Below are 19,542 nucleotides of genomic sequence, written 5' to 3'. Positions count from 1 at the left end.
GACGCTGCTTTTTGCTGTGGTTTCTTTGCAGAATGGGATCCGCAAAGCCTTTTGGTTTTTGAAACTTGGCATACAGAGCAACTGGGGAAAACCAGGATACACCTGCATTTATCGAGTGCAGGTGCATGGGAAGATAGCGGAAACGAATGCCATCGGCCAGACACATGTGCAGATCTTCCAGCAATAAGAATTAAAGAGGAAAATGGAGGAACAGACCAGAGGGATGTGGTTTATCCATCTGCTGCAGAGCAATGTCGTTGCAGAGGCCTTCCAAAGCAGACAACTTCTGCCTTTCCCAGGCTGAGGCCTTCCTCGGGCTTTCCACTTTCTCTCTGCCACGGGGACGTTGGCTAACCGAGCAAAGGGAGACGACGCTCCCGTAGCCTTTCCTTGCCTAAGGTCCTTGATGAAATCCTTTGGCACGAGGGCCACTGCCCCATCTCGCCCCACGAAGGAGTTGTCGGAGCTTGGCAGCGTTTGGGGGTCATGATCCCCGCAGCACGTGCCCATTCCGCTCAGGGCACACCTTGGCTCTGGGGACTGCGGTGCGGCCATGGCTGGGACCCTTGAGGGCTCTGAAGCTCTGGCACCAAGGCTCCTGCCGGAGTTTCACAGTTCCTGCAGTTACTGTAGTCCCAGGCCAGGTCTAGGGCTTGGCCATATTGCCCACCAGCATCTGTCACAAACCCAAACCAACTTATTGCTTCGGGGAATTTCTCCCCAGCTCATTGACTTCCCCAGGAGCAACCTAGTAACTACTGCTCCTCGTAGTGAAGGGAAAGAAACGCAAAGAAATCCCCTAGGAAAGACAGCCCTGCTCCCTTTGGACACCGCTCCCCACAGCCTCCTTCAGGGCAGCCATTTTCTTCCCCCCTCTCCTCCCACCCTGACACGTCTGCTCCTCTCTCTCCGCCCTCACCGCCCGGCTGGATAGTCCTCTGATTGGTTCAGAGCCACCACACCCTTCCCTGATTGGTTCCGGTCTGCACATGGTGGGCGGGATCGGTTCTGCCCCCTGCAGAGCTGACTGGCGCTGGCTGTGACAGGCCCAGGGCAGTCCCAGATGTCCTCCTCCACAGCTGGGTCTTGAGCACCCCAGGGCACTGTGAGCCACCACCTCTGGCCTGAAAGGACCACGCCGCGTCCTGGTGGCTCTGTGCCGATGGCAGGCACGCTCCTTCCAGGAATAGCTGGGCCCACACGGCTCCTAGGGAACAGGTATGAGGGCTCGCTCCTCCTCGGAGCATCAGCTGGCAGGTGGGACACACAGAGCCTGATGGGGGGCTGCGGAAACAGTACGGGGAAGCCAGCAAGGGCTGTGGGCAGAGTAACAGCCCCAGAGCTTGAGAAACCCACCGTGAGTGGGGAAGAGGCTCAGCTGGAAGCCCCTCTGACCCCCCTGGTCCAAACCCTGCCATCCTGCTGCTCACAAAGTCCTTTGGCACGAGGGCCGCTGCCCCATCTCGCCCCACAAAGGAGTTGTTGGAGCCTGGCAGTACACCCTCCTTTCTCTACACACGCTGTGGTGGGTTGACCCCAGCAGACCGATGCTCAGCCAGGCCCCAAGCAATGGCTACTTTGGAAAGACCAAAAGCCCAGGCTTTATTGCGGAGCATGGGGTTACATGGCAGGCAAGAGCCCTGTGGTCAGTGTGGGTCGGCTGTCCCTGCTGTGTCCCCTCCCAGCCTCTCACCCAGCCTCGGCCTACTCGCTCAGGGACATGCAGAGAGAAACAGAGGAAGCCTTGGCGCTCTGCAAGCACTGTTCAGCACGAGCTAAAACACCAGCTGGTGTGCTTTCAACAGTCCAGTCACAAACCCAAAACACAGCGCCAGGTGGGTGCCGGGGTCTCTCTCTGAACCCCTGCCCCCCGGTAGCTCCGTCTGTGATGTCATAGCCATGACCTCACACCGTACGGGGCCAGGCCACTGTGAAGTCAAGGCTGGCCACCCTGCACCGCAGCACTGGGGGCCACAACCTCCCACCTGGAAGGAGCTCGCCGTGTCCTGGGGGCTGTGTGCCCGTGGCAGGCGTTCTCCTCCCAGCAATCAGTTTGGGGCTCTCGCCTGAGTGACCTCCCCTGGGCAGGCAACGCTCCTGCGGCAGAAGGAGGACACCCAGGCTTGCAGGGGACCTTCATTTCTCCCCAAGATGAGGCAGAGAAAGGCTCCTGCAAGAGCACAAGGCGCTGCCCTGTCAAGGAGGAGAGCCAGCAGCAACGTGGGCGGATGTGCAGCTGGGCCCACTCAGGTCCTCGAGAACAGGTACGAGGATTTCTTCCTCCTGGGGACGTTGGCTGGCAGGGGGGACCCACAGAGCCTAAAGGGGCACTGGGGGGACCGATGGAGAAGCTGGCGAGCACTGTGGGTCCCAGGGCTTGGGAAAGCCGCCGTGAGTGTGGAAGAGGCTCAGCTGAAAGCCTCGCTGAACCCCCGGGCCAAACCCCACAGTCCTGCTGCTCGGGGTCCCACCATGACACTGGGAAGTTCCTGCTGCTCTCCAGCACAAGCCGTTTCTGGGCACCTGGAGCAACCACCGTGCAGGTGTGTCTGGGTAGCCTCTGGCAGAGCCGCGGGAGAGCTCAGCCCTCTCCCCGCCAGGCCTCCCTGGCAAAGGGCGGCTGCAAAGTCCTGGTGGGTCTCTGCCGAGGGCGAGAAGCCTTGGGGGCTGTTCCAGAGAGGGCTCTGGCCATCATGCTGCAGAGGCCCCGGGAAGAGGTGGGGGCTTTGGAGGACAGCAGCTGCTCCCCTCTCCCCAAAGAGCACCAGGCCGCTGAGATGCCTGCCCAGGGGCAGGTTGGTGCTATGGGGGCCAGGGGGCAGTCGCGGTAAGAAGCAGCTGTGCCACCCCGCTCTGCGGCTTCTTCCGCCCTGTCTCACCACGTCTCCTGGGAGGCTTCACAAAGCCTGTCTTCTGGCCAGGGCCTTGCCTCGCCTCGCACGGCATGGAGACGGTGCAAAACAGTGCTCCATCTTTTTCCTCCCATAGCTGCACCTGCTCTCAGGAGGACCAGGGCACCAGCTGGGAAGGGCCAGCATGCTCCAGCTGCCATACAGGAGACAATGAGCGTAAGCTCAGCGCTGCCTTTCACCCCATGTTTGCACCAAGCCTGCCTGGCTCAGCCGGGACCTACAGCCCTGCAGAACCGGCGTCATCCTGCCCCGACCGACGCCTGGGGCCACCTCCCCTACGTGACCGTGGGAACCTGGCTACCACGTCCATGTCTTTGTGGGATACTGTAGTAATCATGGGGTAGCCCAGTACGGTAGAGGCCCAGAGGCCAAAGCCTCATCCACCCTCCCTCCCTAGCCGCACCCTCAGTGCCCTGCCTGCTAGGGGATCCTGCCCGGCCCTCCGCCCGCCGCTGCCAGGGTGCAACCAGCTGCCCCCCTCTCCAGGGCATAACCCTGGCCCTGGCAGTGCACCTCCCCGCAGGGGGCTGGCACACGCCCTGACAGGCATCCTCCAGAAGGGTCCTCAGGCTTTTCTCCATTTTTTTCGCCCAGGGTTGGTCCTCAGCATTGCTTACAGCCTGGCAACGGCCATGCTTTACCTCCACAGATGCCTCAGCACAGGCGTCTCCACCCTGTGAGTACGACGCGTGTCTGCTGTGGACACAGAGACAGGGGGTGCCAGTGGGACAGGGCGAGCGGCGGGGGCTGGAGGTGCTCCCCACCAGGAGACCCCCTGGCTCCCCTCTAAATTGCTGCTCCTCAACTGTAAGAGAAAACCCCCCTGTGCAGGCCTCTGCCCTTAGGCACTGCTAACACCAGGACTTACTCTTTTTCAGGAAAGAGGTCATCACCCTGAAAACGGAGAGGCTCTCCACGATCCTCTTCTTGATGAGCCTAGCTGCTCTCGGTGAGTATTCACCCCCCGTCAGCAGAGGCACAGAGGTGGGGGCTGTGAGCTTCAGCATGAGGGAGAGGCACTGGAGCACCCGTGGGGCCCTTCCAGCCTCCCACCTTTGCCGGTCTGGGAGGTCGTGAGATGCTCGCTACATGCAGGGGAAATGGGGCGTAGCTGTGGGGTGCCAAGCATGCCCAGGAACCAAGGCTGTGCAGAGCCCCAAGGCCAAAGGAAAGGGTCCCTGCTTGGATCTGCAACCTCTCTCTGCACCCCCTCCCCGTATCCTCAGCCAGCCTCTTGCCACCTTTGGTGTGGGAGGAGACCGCCTCACTACAGGGTTTGTGAGAAACTCTAGTCAAGTAACTCTCTCTTGGTGATGTGAATTACAGCTGGTGCCTACTGCGGGACCTCACTCCTCGTGTGGATGCTGTGGACAAGGAGTGTGCCACAGGTCAGTGGGACAGGAAAGTCCCGCAAAGGAGCACGGCTGGGGGTGGGTGGGTAAACTGGCCAGTCCTCCGGTTCCAGGCAGTGACCCACGGAAGCGGCAGCAGCTTCTGCCGTGCCTTCCTAGAGCTGCCGGCTCTGGAAAGCCCCGGCAGCCCGGGGACTCAAATGGAGAGCCTTTCTCTTTCAGGTGCTGCTGGAGCAGCTGGCTGCAGACGAGCTGATGTCCCTGCGGTAAAAGCCCTCTCCTCTCTCCTGACCTGCAGCACATTGGGTGGGGTAGCGGCAGATGAGCCCATGCTATCTGCACTCACGTGCGCGGCGCCTAGGGCTCGTGCCTTTCGCTCCTGCCTGGGCCTTCTGCTAAGCCTGGAGGGGGAGGGAAGCCCTTGCAAACTGGGGAAAGAAAAGGGGGCTCGAGCACCTCTCCTCCCGAGCTTGGAGGCTCTGGGAGGGGCTGGGCAGCTCTCTGACAAGATCTGCTTTCCTGGGGACTGCAGGAACGTGCTTGCTGTGTGGGGGGAGAAATCCCAAGAGCTGCAACAGCTGAGGGCTGAGGTAGCGCGCCTGGCTGCAGAGATCGGCGCTATGAAGAAGGTGATGCTGCACTTTGGGAAAGAGGGCTGGGATGAGCAGGGCCCCACACAAGGCCCTTCCTGGCCCAGTTCCTGGGCTTTTCCTGCTCAGCCCACACGCTCATCCCTTGCCAGGGGCTGCCGGTGGAACTTCTCCAAGTAAAGCCCCTTCCCCTGGCCAGGTCTAACGTGATCGTTTCCCCTGTTCCTTTGTGTCTTTCCCAGGAAGCAGAGCAAATGAGAGAGGCAATGTCTGCAACCACACAGGCGCCTGACTGGGCTCTGAAAAGCGCAGGTACAGACGGACGTCAGGTCCACGCAAGAAAGTCTCGTCGTGCTGGGCTCGTGCTTGGCAGTCCCCAAAGCAGGCTGTGCCGCAGACTCTGCTCTCCGAGGCAGAGGGAGGTGGGACCAAATCACGGGGCCCAAGAGCATGACTGTGGCAGAGCAGCTCCCTTGGGCTCACCCCAGTCCCGCCTTCGGGACCCTCGCTGGAGCCCCGGCCGTGCCCCTGACAGCATTTCTGCCCTCTCCCTCTCCGCTGAGCTTTCCTGGGGCGTGAAAGCGTATGGCTGGGTCATCCTCTGCTGTTGACGCAGCGGGGCCTTGGCTTGGGTCTGCTGCCCTTCCCGTGGGGGCTTGCTGTCTCCCAGCACCAGCACACCTTCTCTTTGTGCGGCTGGGAGAGACACCATCACCGGGCACGGGGGTCCCCTCCTTGCTTGGGCCACCTCCGAACGTGCGGTGCTGCATGTGGGGCTGGCAGGCAGCCTTAGAAGTCGCCTGCAGAGACCAGGTCCTCCGAGCCTGGGGCCTCCTGCAGTCAGCTGCTCTCTTCTCCCTTCAGGGGCTGCCATCGACCTGCAGAGATCATCCGGCAGCTCTGCATGGCTCTGCAGAGTGTTTGCGTTCCTGTGTACTCCCCCCCTTCTGGATACCTTTGTGCAGGTACAGGAGCAGAAACTGCCAGTGCTGCTTCTCTTGCCTCTTATAAAGTTGGGGGCAAGCCCTGGGGCGTCTCCCCTCAGGCCAGCGGTATTGCTGACGGCCACGGCACTGGTCCAGTGCCTGGTGCCTGAGGTCTCACACAGGGCTTGGCTCCCAAGAAAAGAGCAGCTGCCCTCAGAAGGGGGCTGAGCTGAGCTGAGCTGAGCTGAGCTGAGCTGAGCTGAGCTTCCTGCCCACCATCCCTGGTCACTGGTGGGTGAAGGCGCTTCTCCTTCAGGACCACGTTTCCCTGCCACAGCTCTGATTGCCCGCGTCCCCATGGGGCAGTGGAGGGTGAAGGGAGGCTGCAGAGCTGCTGGCCAAAAAGAGAGGTTTCTTGAAAGCCCTGCCTCCAGTGCAGGGGATCAGATGTTTCCCACTGGTCGGCTCTTCTCCTCTCTCCTGGGCTGGGAAGACGGCCAGGCGCTTCTGTCCGCTTCCCAACACGCCATTCATTTCAAGCACAAGCAGTGCTGCCTGTGCTTCTGGCTGCACGGGAGCGCAGCGGGCCCCATCACGCCCTCGCCTTCATTGCTCTTGCCCTCTGCTTTCAGCCGGATGCTTCCCCAGGATACTGCTGGCCTTTCCAAGGCTCTCGGAGCGAGGTGCTAATCCGGTTGCCCGCACTAGTACGACCGATAGCCATCACCGTACAGCACACCTCAAAGATAACCGCTCCGCTGGGGACTGTCAGTAGTGCTCCTCGAGATTTCGTCGTCTCTGTAAGTCTCTGCTGGGCAACTGGGGGCTGGGACCTGGCCGCAGGGAAAAGCTGTAACGGGGACTTGCTGCTCTCTGCACATCTGCCGAGATCCGTGTGCTCCCAAGCACTGCCGTTCCCTGAGGGCCCATCTCAAGTGACGTGCAGGGTGGTGTCACCCCTCCTCAGACTTGCTCAGCACAGTTTGGCCCAGCACCTCCGGGCCCCTGAGCAACACACAAGGAGGAGACTCAGCCCCACTGCATCCTGCACCAGACCGCACTGAAGCTGCGGGCGCTGGGTGCGCATCTAGCATGAGCGTTTCCTCGTGGTCAGGTTGAGCCTGACCTGCTCCCCTGCGCTTTATCTCCAAGGGACTGGATGAGGAAGGCAAGGACGAAACTCTGCTGGGGACATTCACCTACGCCGTGCAGAAAGAGCCGGCACAGACCTTCTCTCTGCAGGTACCGGGCGTGCGTGTGGGCAAGAGGCCAGGGCAGAAATGCCGGTTTGCCAGCAAGTCGCTGGCAGAAGGAGTGTGGATGGTCCCTGCCAGCGCAGGGGCCCGACCCTGGTCGAGAGAAACATCGGTGGGATCAGGAGGGAGAGCGGCATCTGGCAGGGCGGCAAAAGCAGATCGCTGTGCTGTTGGCCCCGCAGCCGTGTGGGTCTGCGGAGCTGCCTGGCTGCACCCGCCGGGCAGGCGGTGGCAGGGAGGACGCCCAGCACCTTGCCCCGGCAGCAGGACTTTCCCTGGGCCCCGCTTCCCCGGCACCGGCGAGCCTCAGGTTTCCACAGCTGCCTGCCACGCTCTCTGAGGCCGGGCTTTTGCTCTGCAGGGGCACAGGGGTCCTTTGCTGCCTGGGTGGGAGAAGGGAAGGAGGGACAAGCTGCCTCTCTGGCCAGGGTGGCAGCTGGTCCCGGAGCAGGGGCCGGGCTGGCAGAGGAAGACGCGTGAAGCCTGCTTTCACTCTTTACACCCCAGGAGTGACGCTGCTTTTTGCTGTGGTTTCTTTGCAGAATGGGATCCGCAAAGCCTTTTGGTTTTTGAAACTTGGCATACAGAGCAACTGGGGAAAACCAGGATACACCTGCATTTATCGAGTGCAGGTGCATGGGAAGATAGCGGAAACGAATGCCATCGGCCAGACACATGTGCAGATCTTCCAGCAATAAGAATTAAAGAGGAAAATGGAGGAACAGACCAGAGGGATGTGGTTTATCCATCTGCTGCAGAGCAATGTCGTTGCAGAGGCCTTCCAAAGCAGACAACTTCTGCCTTTCCCAGGCTGAGGCCTTCCTCGGGCTTTCCACTTTCTCTCTGCCACGGGGACGTTGGCTAACCGAGCAAAAGGAGACGACGCTCCCGTAGCCTTTCCTTGCCTAAGGTCCTTGATGAAATCCTTTGGCACGGGGGCAGCCGACCCATCTCATCAGCTCTATTCTACTTGAAAAGCTGAATTATACACAAGAAATTCAATTTAGTGTAATCAGATTGTCTGTCCTACAGGTAGACTGCCCTCCCTACCAATACAAATACAAATGCACATCATATACTTCTCAATGTAGAAAGTAGAAAATGTCAGGTTTTGAACTACTTATATACCTGTGCAAACCATGCCTAAAAATAATACTACGTGCAGCTCTGTAGTATATTTAGGCAGAGGTTACTATACACAAGTTACTCTTGGCATCTGGGATATTTATTGAACCAGTTTTTTCACATGGGCTCATGGCTGCTATAGAACAACATTCTTCAACTGATTCCAGTCTTGCTGCCACAGACACTTCTTCATCTGTGCGCTATCAGCAGCACAGACTACTGGTTCAAGGAGCTGAATACATTCTTTTTTGGAGAGTTTTCATCTGAATCAGCTCCCTGAACAAGCTTTGCATGAACTGCTGGTGCAAGAAAGGCATTACAGATGTGTTGATGGGGTTGTGGAGGATGTGACTTAGCAGTATAAACTGCCCTGGAACAATACCTGAGTCTGAAGAACTGAGATCAAACCAATTGAAAGGCTACTTTACACTTGCCTGCAAGTACCTTCCCTGAAGTACAGTGTGCTTTGTGGTTTGCCTGTTTAGACATAGCTTCAGGCTATGTTTCACAATATGAAGTGTTGGATGGCAACACTAGTTAAAGGTATTCCTGCCCCTCTGCCATGGACTCTTGCTCTCCCAGTCTTGCCGGCAGAGCTCTTTCTGCAGCTGTGTTTCAAACTCAGTCGTGGAACTGACCTGCTCTAAAGTGAAGAAGGTTCATGAACAGGTCAACCTAGTATTCATGCTGATCTTTTCACACTGTGAAGCCATGTCCTAAAGGTAATTCCTACCAGTGTGGTTCTCGCATTCTCGCTTCGTCTTGACTTTTCCTCTGCTGAGGATATAGCTAAAGCATATAGTTAGACAAATGCTGATGCCTAAGACAGTGATCCTACTCTTCTTCCAATGTGCTGCTCCCATCCTTTTCTTCTGTTGGTTCTGTTGCTTATTTTTCCCCTTCCTTTTTTTTTTTTCAAGTTAACTTTTTTTGCCTTTATAAGATGAACTCCTCAGCAGATCAAGTGAGTACCAGAGTTGGTACCACCCCTCTCATGAGCTACATGAGTAAGGCTAGGGCAGCTGGTCTCATCAGGCACACTTGCTTCCTGTTTTCACTGGCTACAGCTGAAACGTAGCTGTTAACCCTAAAAAAAAAAAATCAATCCCATGCTCCTTTGTTTTTATTCTGTATTTTCTTAACTTTGAAGTCTTATATTCTTAATTTTGAAGGCATTTTAAAAGCCAAAGAGTTCCCAGGTTGGAAATCATGGCTTTACTTTACCTGAGGATAGGGAGTGATGATTAAGGAAATCTATGGTTGATCTCCTTCCTTAGGGAACCAGGTGGAGAAGGCAGTGTCTTCCTTGTTCTGTGCAAGTGTGGAACCTAAGTGATATAGTGGCTACTCAAAATGACAGGCTGTCAAGCATAGTAACAATGAAGAATATTTTATTGTAATTTTTACTTCCTGTCTTGCTGTTAAACATGTAAAAAGTTGATTAGGCAAACAAAGGACCACCAAATCTTTGAAAGAATGACATATTACATGGAAAATTAAAACATAGCCTAGATGGGGGTATTGGCTGTCTACATAGTGTCTGGACAGGTCAAAGAAACTGTCTCAGATAGAGCCTGGAGAATTGCTGTGAGATGTGCTCCTTACATTCCCATTGGCAGTCTTTGGAAGAGCACTCTTCAGAGAGGTATAAATGGAATGTGTATTTCCTTGATTTAGATTATGATGTCAAATCACAATGCGGGGTGACCTCATCGCAGTTCACAACTTCCTCAAGGGGGGCAGCAGAGGGGGAGGTGCTGATCTCCTCTCTCTGGTGACCAGCGATAGGACACGAGGAGATGGAATGAAGCTGCATCAGGGAAAGTTCAGAGTGGACATTAGGAAAAGGTTCTTCACAGAGAGGGTGGTCGGTGACTGGAACAGGCTCCCCAGGCAAGTGGTCATGGCACCAAGCCTGTCAGAGTTCAGGGAGCATCTGGACAACGCTCTTAGTCATATGGTTTAGTTCTAGGTAGTCCTGCAAGGAGCAGGGATTTGGACTTCATGATCCTTAGGGGTCCCTTCCAACTTGAGATATTCTATGATTCCATGAAATATTTCGAGATCTGAAAATAAAACAGAAAAACAGCAACCAAGGCTTGGAGGTATAACTAAGATTATGTTCAGCTTTTGGAAGAAGAAGGATTGGATTTACATTCAAATCTGATTTGAAATTACCTTTTGGTCATAACATAAACTCTTAAATTTGCTTTCCTGCTTTTTTGAAGACTCTGCAAAGTTTTGCCCTGTTGTTTCTTGAATTCATAAAGACCAACTCCTGCTTAGTAGCTTTGATCACAGTTCTTTTCGTAACATGGCTGGAAGTAGATTCTTCACTTGCATTACCTCATCAAAAATCAAATTTTTCCTCTTTATGTAAACTCAGAGCAATCTCCCTTCATTTTATTGTCAGGCCCTTCTTTTCCAAAGGATCTACATGCTAATGACTGGTAATCTACTCCATGAATCTATTGAATTGTTGAATTCACAACCATGCATGGCAGGAGCAGTGCGGCAGGAGCAGTGCTAAGAGGGCATGCAATTCCCAAAACTGCTGTTATGTAGACAAGAGAAGGATCTTAACACTTGTCATCCTCAGAGCTCACAAAGGCCATATAGGAAGAGCTTTGGCCAGAGTTAGCTGTCATGAGAGCAGGATGATTGAATTTTATCTGCTCTAAATATCTGATCAAAAAGTGAATGAGAACATATATTATTAGTGGTTAGATTGGGGTGGATTAAAATAAATAATCCTAATAAGATTAATTTTTTTTTCTGAAACGTGACCAGATAGCATTGATTCTCCTGTTTACATGCAGTGCATTTGTAGGCAGAGGAGAGAAATTAAAATATAATCTGCAAAGTAAGTCATTGCGGAGATGGATCTTTCCTCATTTTACCAGATGTTGGACAATACGTTAGATGTTTTAAGTGGATTGGATAGCACGCATCACACTGCAGCTCAAAAACAAGAGTACAGCCTCGGAAACAAGCCTCTATGAAACAACTACGGCAGCGTGAGGGGTGTCTGAAAGCACCGAGCAACATTGTAGGGAGCAACAGCGCCTTCAGACGTCGGTGTAGGGACATCTGCTGCCCAGAATTGTTCCTGCAGGTCTTAAACTGCCACTTCATTCTGACCGCATTAAGAGTAGCTGTGTTTCTTACCACCAGGTATCGAGCAAGCCCTGTGTGAAGCCTGGGGAGATGTTCTGTGGTTTTGGCTGAATCCGTTAAGGATTCCTCTTAAAAAAGAACAGAGTTAAGAGTCACTGCTTTTTGAGCATTATTTCACCTGTGTTAGCTTTAGTGAATCTTCATTTTATGCATGTAACCTATGTTCAAGTGTTGAAAGACCTATGATTAGCTTTAGCTCTGACTGTTCTTGCTTATCCAGGTTAGAGTGACACGCAGCATTTGCCATTCATGTAGTTTTATTCCTCATCAAGACTTTTCATACTAAATGTAATATTAGGTGAATTATACTGTTACATAATATATGCTTCGATGGACATGGATACTTTGCAGAGATTGGACACATGCCAGAGGAAACAGCATAAATTTGGAATTCCAACATGAGTATTCTGTGGTTTTTTTCCATTACTGGTAGTCCGTTGGGATTGTGGAAACATGTCATGATAATGATGCAAAGGATACTTCTACATACATGCCAACTCTTAGTTTTCAGTTCATATGCGCCCCTGAAGTTAAGGATCTTACTACTCAAAGAAGTTCTCTACTGCTAGTAGACCTGACCACAGTATGTTTTTGGAAAGCATGTTGAATGTAAGTGTAACAACTCCTTATTTTCCTGGATTTCAACATAGAATCATCGAATGATTTGGATTGGAAGGGACCTTTAAAGGTCATTTAGTCCAACCCCCCCACCATGGGCAGGGATACCTTCCACTAGATAAGGCTGATCAAAGCCCCATCCAACCTGACATTGTACACTTCCAAGGATGGCGCATCCACAACTTCTCTGGACAACCTGTTCCAGTGTCTCACCACCCTCATCATAAAAAAGTTCTTCCTTATGTCCGACCTAAACCAACCCTCTTTCAGTTTAAACGTATTGCCCCTTGTCCTGTCACTACAGGCCCTGGTAAAAAGTCTCCCTCCATCTTTCTTATAAGCCGCCCTTATATATTGAAAGGCCACAATAAGGCCTCCTCAGAGCCTTCTGAACAACCCCAACTCTCTCAGCCTTTCTTCACAGGAGAGGTGTTCCAGCCCTCTGATCATTTTTGTGGCCCTCCTCTGGACCTGCTCCAATAGGTCCATGTCCTTCCTGTGCTGGAGGCCCCAGAGCTGCACGCAGTGCTCCAGGTAGAGTCCCATCAGAGTAGTAGGGGCAGAATCAGCTCCCTCGACCTGCTGGCCGCACTTCTTTTAATGCAGCTGAGGATGCTATTGGCTTTCTGGGCTGCGAGTGCACGTTGCCGGCTCATGTCCAGTTTTTCATATACCAGTATCCCCAAGTTCTTCTCCGCTCAATCCATTCACCGCCCACACTGTGCTGATATTGGGGATTTCCCCAACCCAGGTGCAAAGGCAAAAAATCAAACCCAGAAAAATTATACATCCAAATCAAAATAACACATCTATGCTGAAACAAAGCCTGAGAAATTTTCTTAAAGGAAGCAGGCTGAGAAATTTGTGAAAAATGAGGGTCAAAAAATGACAGCTGGAATGCAGCCTTAGCTCACCTATGCAATGCCCAAGATGTCCGAGATATGGCCAAAAATGTGTAGAGCTATTCACGTACAGATGAACACATCCGTATTTTTAGAAAAACAGTTGTTTGTCATGTTTTTGAGGAATCAAAGGAATGTAGCTCTCTGTGTGTGAGAAATTTGTTGCCAGTTGCAGCCCTGATCTAGGATATGACAGAAAAGAGAGTGGGTCTTGTGCAGCTGAAATTTTGTTCTGTGATGCACTGAGCAGAACTAAGGGAAAACTGTGAGTGGGAGGAAGGTAAAGAACATACATATCTCATCATATCCCCTCCCACCTAATAAATCTATGTCCAAACTTCTCTGCACAAAAAGTCTTAAAACATTCTTGATAAATTCATGTTTGTTTTCCTGGTTGCAAACAATTAAATTCAGCCAAATCTCTGCACAGTTTCTTTGGGTTTCAGCATTTGGAGGGTATTTTGGAATTCCAGAGCAAACAGTGCCAAATTCATTGTAACATTTAATGGAAAAGAAGTCTGACATTTCCTGTTCCCTATTTTCAGGGAACAATTTTTTCTCCTTTAATTTCCTTCATTCGCAGGCTTTTTAGACATAATTACAGGATACTAGTTAAATAACAGTTTGCTATGAGGTTGTGGATACGGGCTGTGATAGAGGATGGACATTCCCACTGAAATCAGGAAGGTCTTCTTCTGTGGAGACAGCTGTGTAAAATGCTTCCAGGTGCTGCTACTGGAGCTATGGAAGTTTTCCACTGCATTGCCTGAACCCCGTATCAGTGAACCCTTTGATTTGCACAGAAAACATCTAGTCCAATATGTCTAGTTCAAATGAACCCTCTGCTCTGGTTCATTTCTCTTCCTCTATGTACTCCCTTGCTCTCCCATACACGTATTTTTAGTTCTGCTGGTCTCATTCTTCTGCTGTAACTTCCGATGACTTGGTATCATCTGTTAACAATTTGCAAGTATCTGTTTCATGTCAAGGCATGTGAAAACAAAATCGGGAAGACAGTCTTCCTCAAAACTGACTCACTCCAGCAGCAGCAGGAATGTCCTCATGTAGCTGAGGTAAGCTACTTCTGAAAACAATCACTGGCAGATAGAGTGGAAAACACTAATTAGATGGTATAATGTAAGTTTACCTGTAATGAAAGCTATATCTGTCATAAAATTATCTTATGACATAGAAGAGGGATTGCATTCCCCTGATAATGCTGGTAGCTTGTTGTCCTAGGAGTTCAAGTATTTCTGGAGTCAGGACAAAGATTTTTGTTACCTGCCTAGAGGTGCCACAGAGAGGCTGATGTATAAATGTCATGATCTGGACAGTCATTACAATTTAATCTCATGATGTAAAGCTATTACTGGTTTGCCTTTAATAGTTAGGAAAGATGTTTATTTTCATGAAAGTAATGGTTGGAGAACATGACAGTCTCCTGATATTTTAATTGCTTGTTGAGATAAATAATCCAGAAAAGGTCATTACAGAAAATTCGAAGAGAACTCTGCTTTCTGCTAATGTATGAGGCCTCCAAGTGTCCAAAAAGATAATGCTGTTGGTTCACATATCTCCCAAGCGTTTTCACACAGGCTCAGAAACACAGCTATGTAACCTCTGTTTTACTTTAACGTACTGTATTTTCCCATTAGCTGTATTTTGAAGGATGTCTAAGCAATGTGATGAGTGCTTTTTATAGGATTAAAGCAGGACTCCTTCATTACAGACTATAAATATATCTCAAAATAAAGACTGGGAAGACAGAAATGTCTTACAAACAACTAAAATACTGTATTTGATCATTATCAACTTGTAACTGTGTAGCCCTGTAATAAAAGTATTGCCGTTGCTCATAACAGGCCATAAGCCTTGTACTGAGTTTCCAAGGCCTCAGGACTGAAGCTTGTCAGACTTGCTCTGTTTGAACATTTTTTGGTCTGCTTGCAGCTTTACTTTGCTTCATTTAACTGTGACAGCAGTTTCTCCAGTTGACGAGTTTTCTGTGGCTAATTTATTTTTCTTTTTTATCTTTGCATGGTATGATGGTAGTTTTAAATAGGTAATAGTAGCAAGCAGTTACACTGTGTAGAATGATATTTATGACTCTAATATGACGAGGCAATGTAGAGAAATGCAGGTCTGTTACAATACCAGAGCCTTGAGAAGTGGAGACATGGGATACAGCGTACATAGGCTGGTAAGAGATGGAGTGCAGGGTTGGCACTGGAGACCTCACAGCTACAAGCAATCCACCAGTGGTCAGTTAGAGAAATGTAGACCTGGAGCTTGACACGACTGTTTTTAGGGGTAGCAAAGAAGACGAAGAAACTATCTAATAATATATGTGGAAAGCACTGCATATAGTAAACCCAGATGTAATGTGGAGCTGCAGACTAGTGAAGAAAAAGCAAGTTGTAAAAGTGTGTTAGCAAGCATACAAAAATAACTCCAGGTGGACCCTAGAGGGAGGAACAAGAAACTGTCAGCATGAACATCATGTTCCTCCTGGTGGAGGACTCCAGATGGTGGTGGCTCACTGTAACACCCGCCCCCTCACCTGAGTGAGACCACTGACCTTGGGGTCTAGGGAAGGAGGGGAGAGGGGTGAACACAACACTGGGAGAATGGTAGAAACTAAGAAATGTGTGTGGGAAAATTTTAACTGTATTATTATTATTGAAACTTTTCAGCATAGACATATCCTTTCTCATTCTGTAATGATTACATCTGGATTAATAATAATTATTGAATGAGGCTGTTAAGATTTCAATTATGCTAACAATAAATTTTTTACTTTACAAATAAGGTGTGTTTCATCTTTGTCGTAAATAAGGTTTTGAGTGTAACAAGCTTGGGGTACAGACAGTAAATTTCTGTCTCAAGAACATGCATTTCCTAGGAAATGCAGAGTTTTGGGACAACCCTTGTTATGGATAAGTGTTAATTTGCTGTACTCAGCATTTGGGAGGAATAATGCATTAGACTGTTTAATAAAGCTAGGAATGACACCACAAAAGTGATACTGTTATATCCCTCTTTGCAAAGCATAAAACATTATTTAAATCTAAATAAAGAATCACAGCTGTACATGTCTGGTTTGTAAAAAGTCATGCATTTGCTACTTTAAGGCAAACAAAGCTAACAACATTTCACTCTACATATGTCTACCTGTATCTAATTAAAAAAGAAAAATTTGCCCCTCAAATGTTTTTGATGGTATACATTTTTGAGGGAGAATTTGCAACTATATTTTGTATGTATGCTAACCTTCATTGGATAAGTACTTGATGCCTTTTTTTTTAAACATGATTAATGGGGTATCTTGTTTAAAAAATATAACATCACAGCCTAATTCAGGTTGGGATACAGATCTCTAGTCCAACCTGTGGCCCAAAGCAGGGTCAGACTGGGTTGCTCAGGGCTTTATCTAGTTGGGTCTTAAAAAAAACTCTAAGGGCTGAGACTGCTGCTACTTTGGCTTTACTGCCTGACTCCATGAGTCCTGCCACACACTGTAGTAAAGAGCCTGGCCCTGCCTTCTCAGTAACCTCCCTGTACGTGTTAGAAGGCTGCTATTAGGTACCCCTGACCCCTTCTCCTCTCCAGGCTGAACAAGTGTGGTTCCCTCAGCTCTGGCAGTGCCTCTTCTCCAGCCCCTGACCATCTCGGTCACTTCCTGCTAAACCTGCTCCAACAATGTCTGACTTGTACTGGAGGGCCCAAAACTGGCCACAGTATCCAGGAGTGGTCTAAGGAGTGCCTAATAAAGGGGGATTAAGAGTTTCCCCTGATGTAGTGGCTACCCTCCTGTCAGCATAGCTGATGATGTTACTGGCCGCCTTTGCCGCCAGGGCATGCGCTGGGTTGTGCTTAGCTTGCTGTCCACCAGTGCCTCCCAGACTTTTTCCGCAGAGCTGCTACCTCCCTGGTCTGTCCCCAGCCTGTGCTGTTGGAAGTAGTTAGCGCGTCCTGGGTGCAGGACTTCGCACCTGCCTTTGTCAAATTTTCTCATGCTCCTGCTTGGCCCATTTCCCCACCTGATCCTGCTGAACTGCAGCCCTGCTCTTGGGCCTGTCCACTAAGGTCTCACGGTTTGGGGTTACCTGCAAAGTTGATGAGGGTGCACTCTGTCTCCTCCCCGGGGTTATTTACAGATACTAAACAGGGTAGACCCTGACAAACTGCACTCATTAACAGCTTCTCAGTAGGGTACAAAACTTTAATTGCTACAGTTTGATCTTGATTCCAGCCAGTTTTTCACCCATCTAATTGTCCACTCATCCACCCAGATGAGGTACAAAAATCATGTGGGAGACCATGTCAGAAGCCCTACCAAAGTCAGTATAATACTATAACTTCCTTCTCATGTAAGAAACCATTTTGCTATAAAATGGAACACTTGGGAAGCAGTTACCTGACAGTACTAAAGGAATTCTGTATCAACCTCAAAAGTACAGATTTAGATCTCCAAGGAGAAGACATGACAGGAACTCTTTTGACAATTTAAGCCTTAACAGGCGTCTTTAAAAAATTTCTTATGCTTGAAATAATGCTGAGAAATCTGGAAGACTTTTTTTGGAAAGAACGTTTGGCCTTGTTTGAGAAAAGATTTTGATTACTGGTCGGCCACCATGAGGGCAACTTCCATAAGCTTGCTGAGCAAGAGTCAGAATTTTAACTTATACCTATATGCTACATGTGTCAATAAGGCATCTGGTCTGTAAGCAGAAAAAGGTTAATTCAGAATACAATGCAAGTTGTATTAATTAAACATTGGTTACTGTGCTGAGATACGAATAATTAAGTCAGAATGAAGACAATCAAATGTCACATTCCAAAGACCAAAATGATGGCTGCAGAAAAAATCACATGCATGTTTTTAAATACAGAATAGCTGTGTAAGACATTGTATACGAACTAATGAATCAATGACCTATTTCAGTACTACAAATCCTCCCATGATTTCCTTTTCCACTTCTGAGTATGTCACAACTATTGCACAAAACCACTAGGACAAGATTTGGACTCCAGCAAAGACAGCCAAGGGGAGGGGAACAATCATTTATTTTTACTACATAATTTTTATAGTATAAGTGCCCACTTTTGTTCTGCAGAGGCCGTTGGTTTTTTTTTTTCTATCCACTTCCACCCCTTCTTTGCATATCCTTTATGGAGTTCAGACAGGTTTCTAAGTAGACTTCAGCAGTGGGATTATTTTAGCAGTCCTCTGGGGAGTTTTTCTGAGCTGCTCAATAGTGACTGTAGAGAGGCTGAACCTCACGTTCCCTCTTTAACAGGCAGATAAATTATTTCTGCTTTTTATACATAGTGACTTTGGAGATAAGGATTAACGATCTCTCTGACAAATCTAGTTACTTGCTGCATACTTATTTCATATAATACCTTCCATTTTCCCACAGATTTGCTTTAGGACCACTCAGATGCTGTCTACACATTTTGTGGACTTCCACCTTTCAAAAGTCTGTGAAGTGTGGAGCTTAAAACGAACAGCATGGCTTCTAGGATTTAAATGGCTTTTTGTCGCCAGGTGTTGTTTAAGACTGTGATGCTTTGGCAGACTGAGACGTTGCCCTGGGAACATTCATAAAACCCTGAATGTTTCACCCTTTCTGTCCTATTGCATTAGAGAATAAAGGCATTACTAGATTCAGTTATGGAGGTTTGCATTGCTTAGTGTAATACAATTTATGCTCATACTAAGATTTCTGTGCTAAGCCAGTGCCTTCCTACTTAATTGCTAAGGCAATTTATTTTGTCGACTGGGCAGGTTTTGGGCTATATTCCCATTTTCATACTGTTGTGAAGTACCACAAGTCCATTTGAATGTTTTCTTGTTGCTGTTGCAAATGTCTTGTAAAACCACTGCAATTAAACAAGGTTTTAAAACGGAGAGCTGAATTTCATTCATGTTTTGCCTTTAGCTCTGCTGTGAGATCGCTTTTTCTCTGCGGCCCTTGTAGCTCCCCGTGGCTGAGATCCATCAGCATCTCCAGAGCCTTTAGCAGGAAGGCTGGCTGCTCCTGCTGTGGGGACAGCAGCGGACGCCCGGCAAGCGATACCGCCTTCTGTTTTGGTGAGAACACGGTCTTCTGATGTAGCTGAGAATCGCTGAATCGTACCTGTGGGAAGGGGCCTCTGGATGTCATTCGGAAGAACACCGCGGAAAACAAGGCCAACCTACAGCAGTTCACATTCAGGTATCTTACACAAAACGCACACCCAGCTTTTTAAAAATGTAGCTGCCTGCTACCTTACAGTTGGAGCTTATTTGTCAGAGACGAGCAAGAGCCGGGCTGCTGCATGGGGGCGATGAGGCGGGAGCTGAGCACCTCGCCCGGCAGCCACAGCCTCACAGCAGCCGAGCAGGGCAGTGACAGCAACAGGATGGGTCACCAGCCCAGCAGCCACCAGGTGAGAGCCAGGGAGTGGGAACAGGCTGGAGCGGGGACTGAGGGCTGCGGGGGCGGCCGAAAAGGGGCTCCTGGGCAGGGGGTGCGGGGAGGTTGCTCAGGGCCACTTAGGGCAGCGATGCCCTAATGCTCTCTGATGCTTTACTTCCTAAAACGCGATTTGCTGTAGTTATCTCCCCCCACCCCCCCACCCGTGTTCATACGTAAAGGATCTTTCCTTCCTGCCGCTCTTTTTTCCCTGGGAGGACCG

The 19,542-nt window shown here is 49.9% G+C and overlaps 1 protein-coding gene across 1 annotated transcript; it reads left to right on the top strand.

Moving 5' to 3' along the window:
* Positions 1 to 1,290: 1,290 nt before the first annotated feature.
* LOC148050599 (sperm-associated antigen 4 protein-like) lies at positions 1,291 to 7,734 on the top strand. The gene is made up of 12 exons (XM_087741181.1): positions 1,291 to 2,264; positions 2,989 to 3,068; positions 3,507 to 3,588; positions 3,791 to 3,861; positions 4,239 to 4,300; positions 4,487 to 4,530; positions 4,797 to 4,893; positions 5,097 to 5,166; positions 5,719 to 5,819; positions 6,413 to 6,580; positions 6,933 to 7,022; positions 7,579 to 7,734. The coding sequence occupies exons 1-12, from the start codon at positions 2,152 to 2,154 to the stop codon at positions 7,732 to 7,734; spliced, it is 1,134 nt and encodes a 377-aa protein (XP_087597307.1). The 5' UTR covers positions 1,291 to 2,151.
* Positions 7,735 to 19,542: the final 11,808 nt, after the last annotated feature.

This window comes from Nipponia nippon, unplaced genomic scaffold (assembly GCF_047370975.1).
Source record: "Nipponia nippon isolate SJK-2023a ecotype South Korea unplaced genomic scaffold, ASM4737097v1 scaffold_8, whole genome shotgun sequence".
NCBI lineage: Eukaryota > Metazoa > Chordata > Aves > Pelecaniformes > Threskiornithidae > Nipponia > Nipponia nippon.
Note: the sequence above shows the minus strand (reverse complement) of the source record. Positions and strands in the feature narration are given on the sequence as shown.

Bases quoted from the DNA above. Each gene is read 5' to 3' on its own strand.
- LOC148050599 (XM_087741181.1), top strand. From the start codon at position 2,152: ATGAGGCAGAGAAAGGCTCCTGCAAGAGCACAAGGCGCTGCCCTGTCA. The intron at 4,531-4,796 runs GTAAAAGCCCTC...TGGGGACTGCAG, and splicing joins GACGAGCTGATGTCCCTGCG to GAACGTGCTTGCTGTGTGGG. The intron at 4,894-5,096 runs GTGATGCTGCAC...TGTCTTTCCCAG, and splicing joins AGATCGGCGCTATGAAGAAG to GAAGCAGAGCAAATGAGAGA.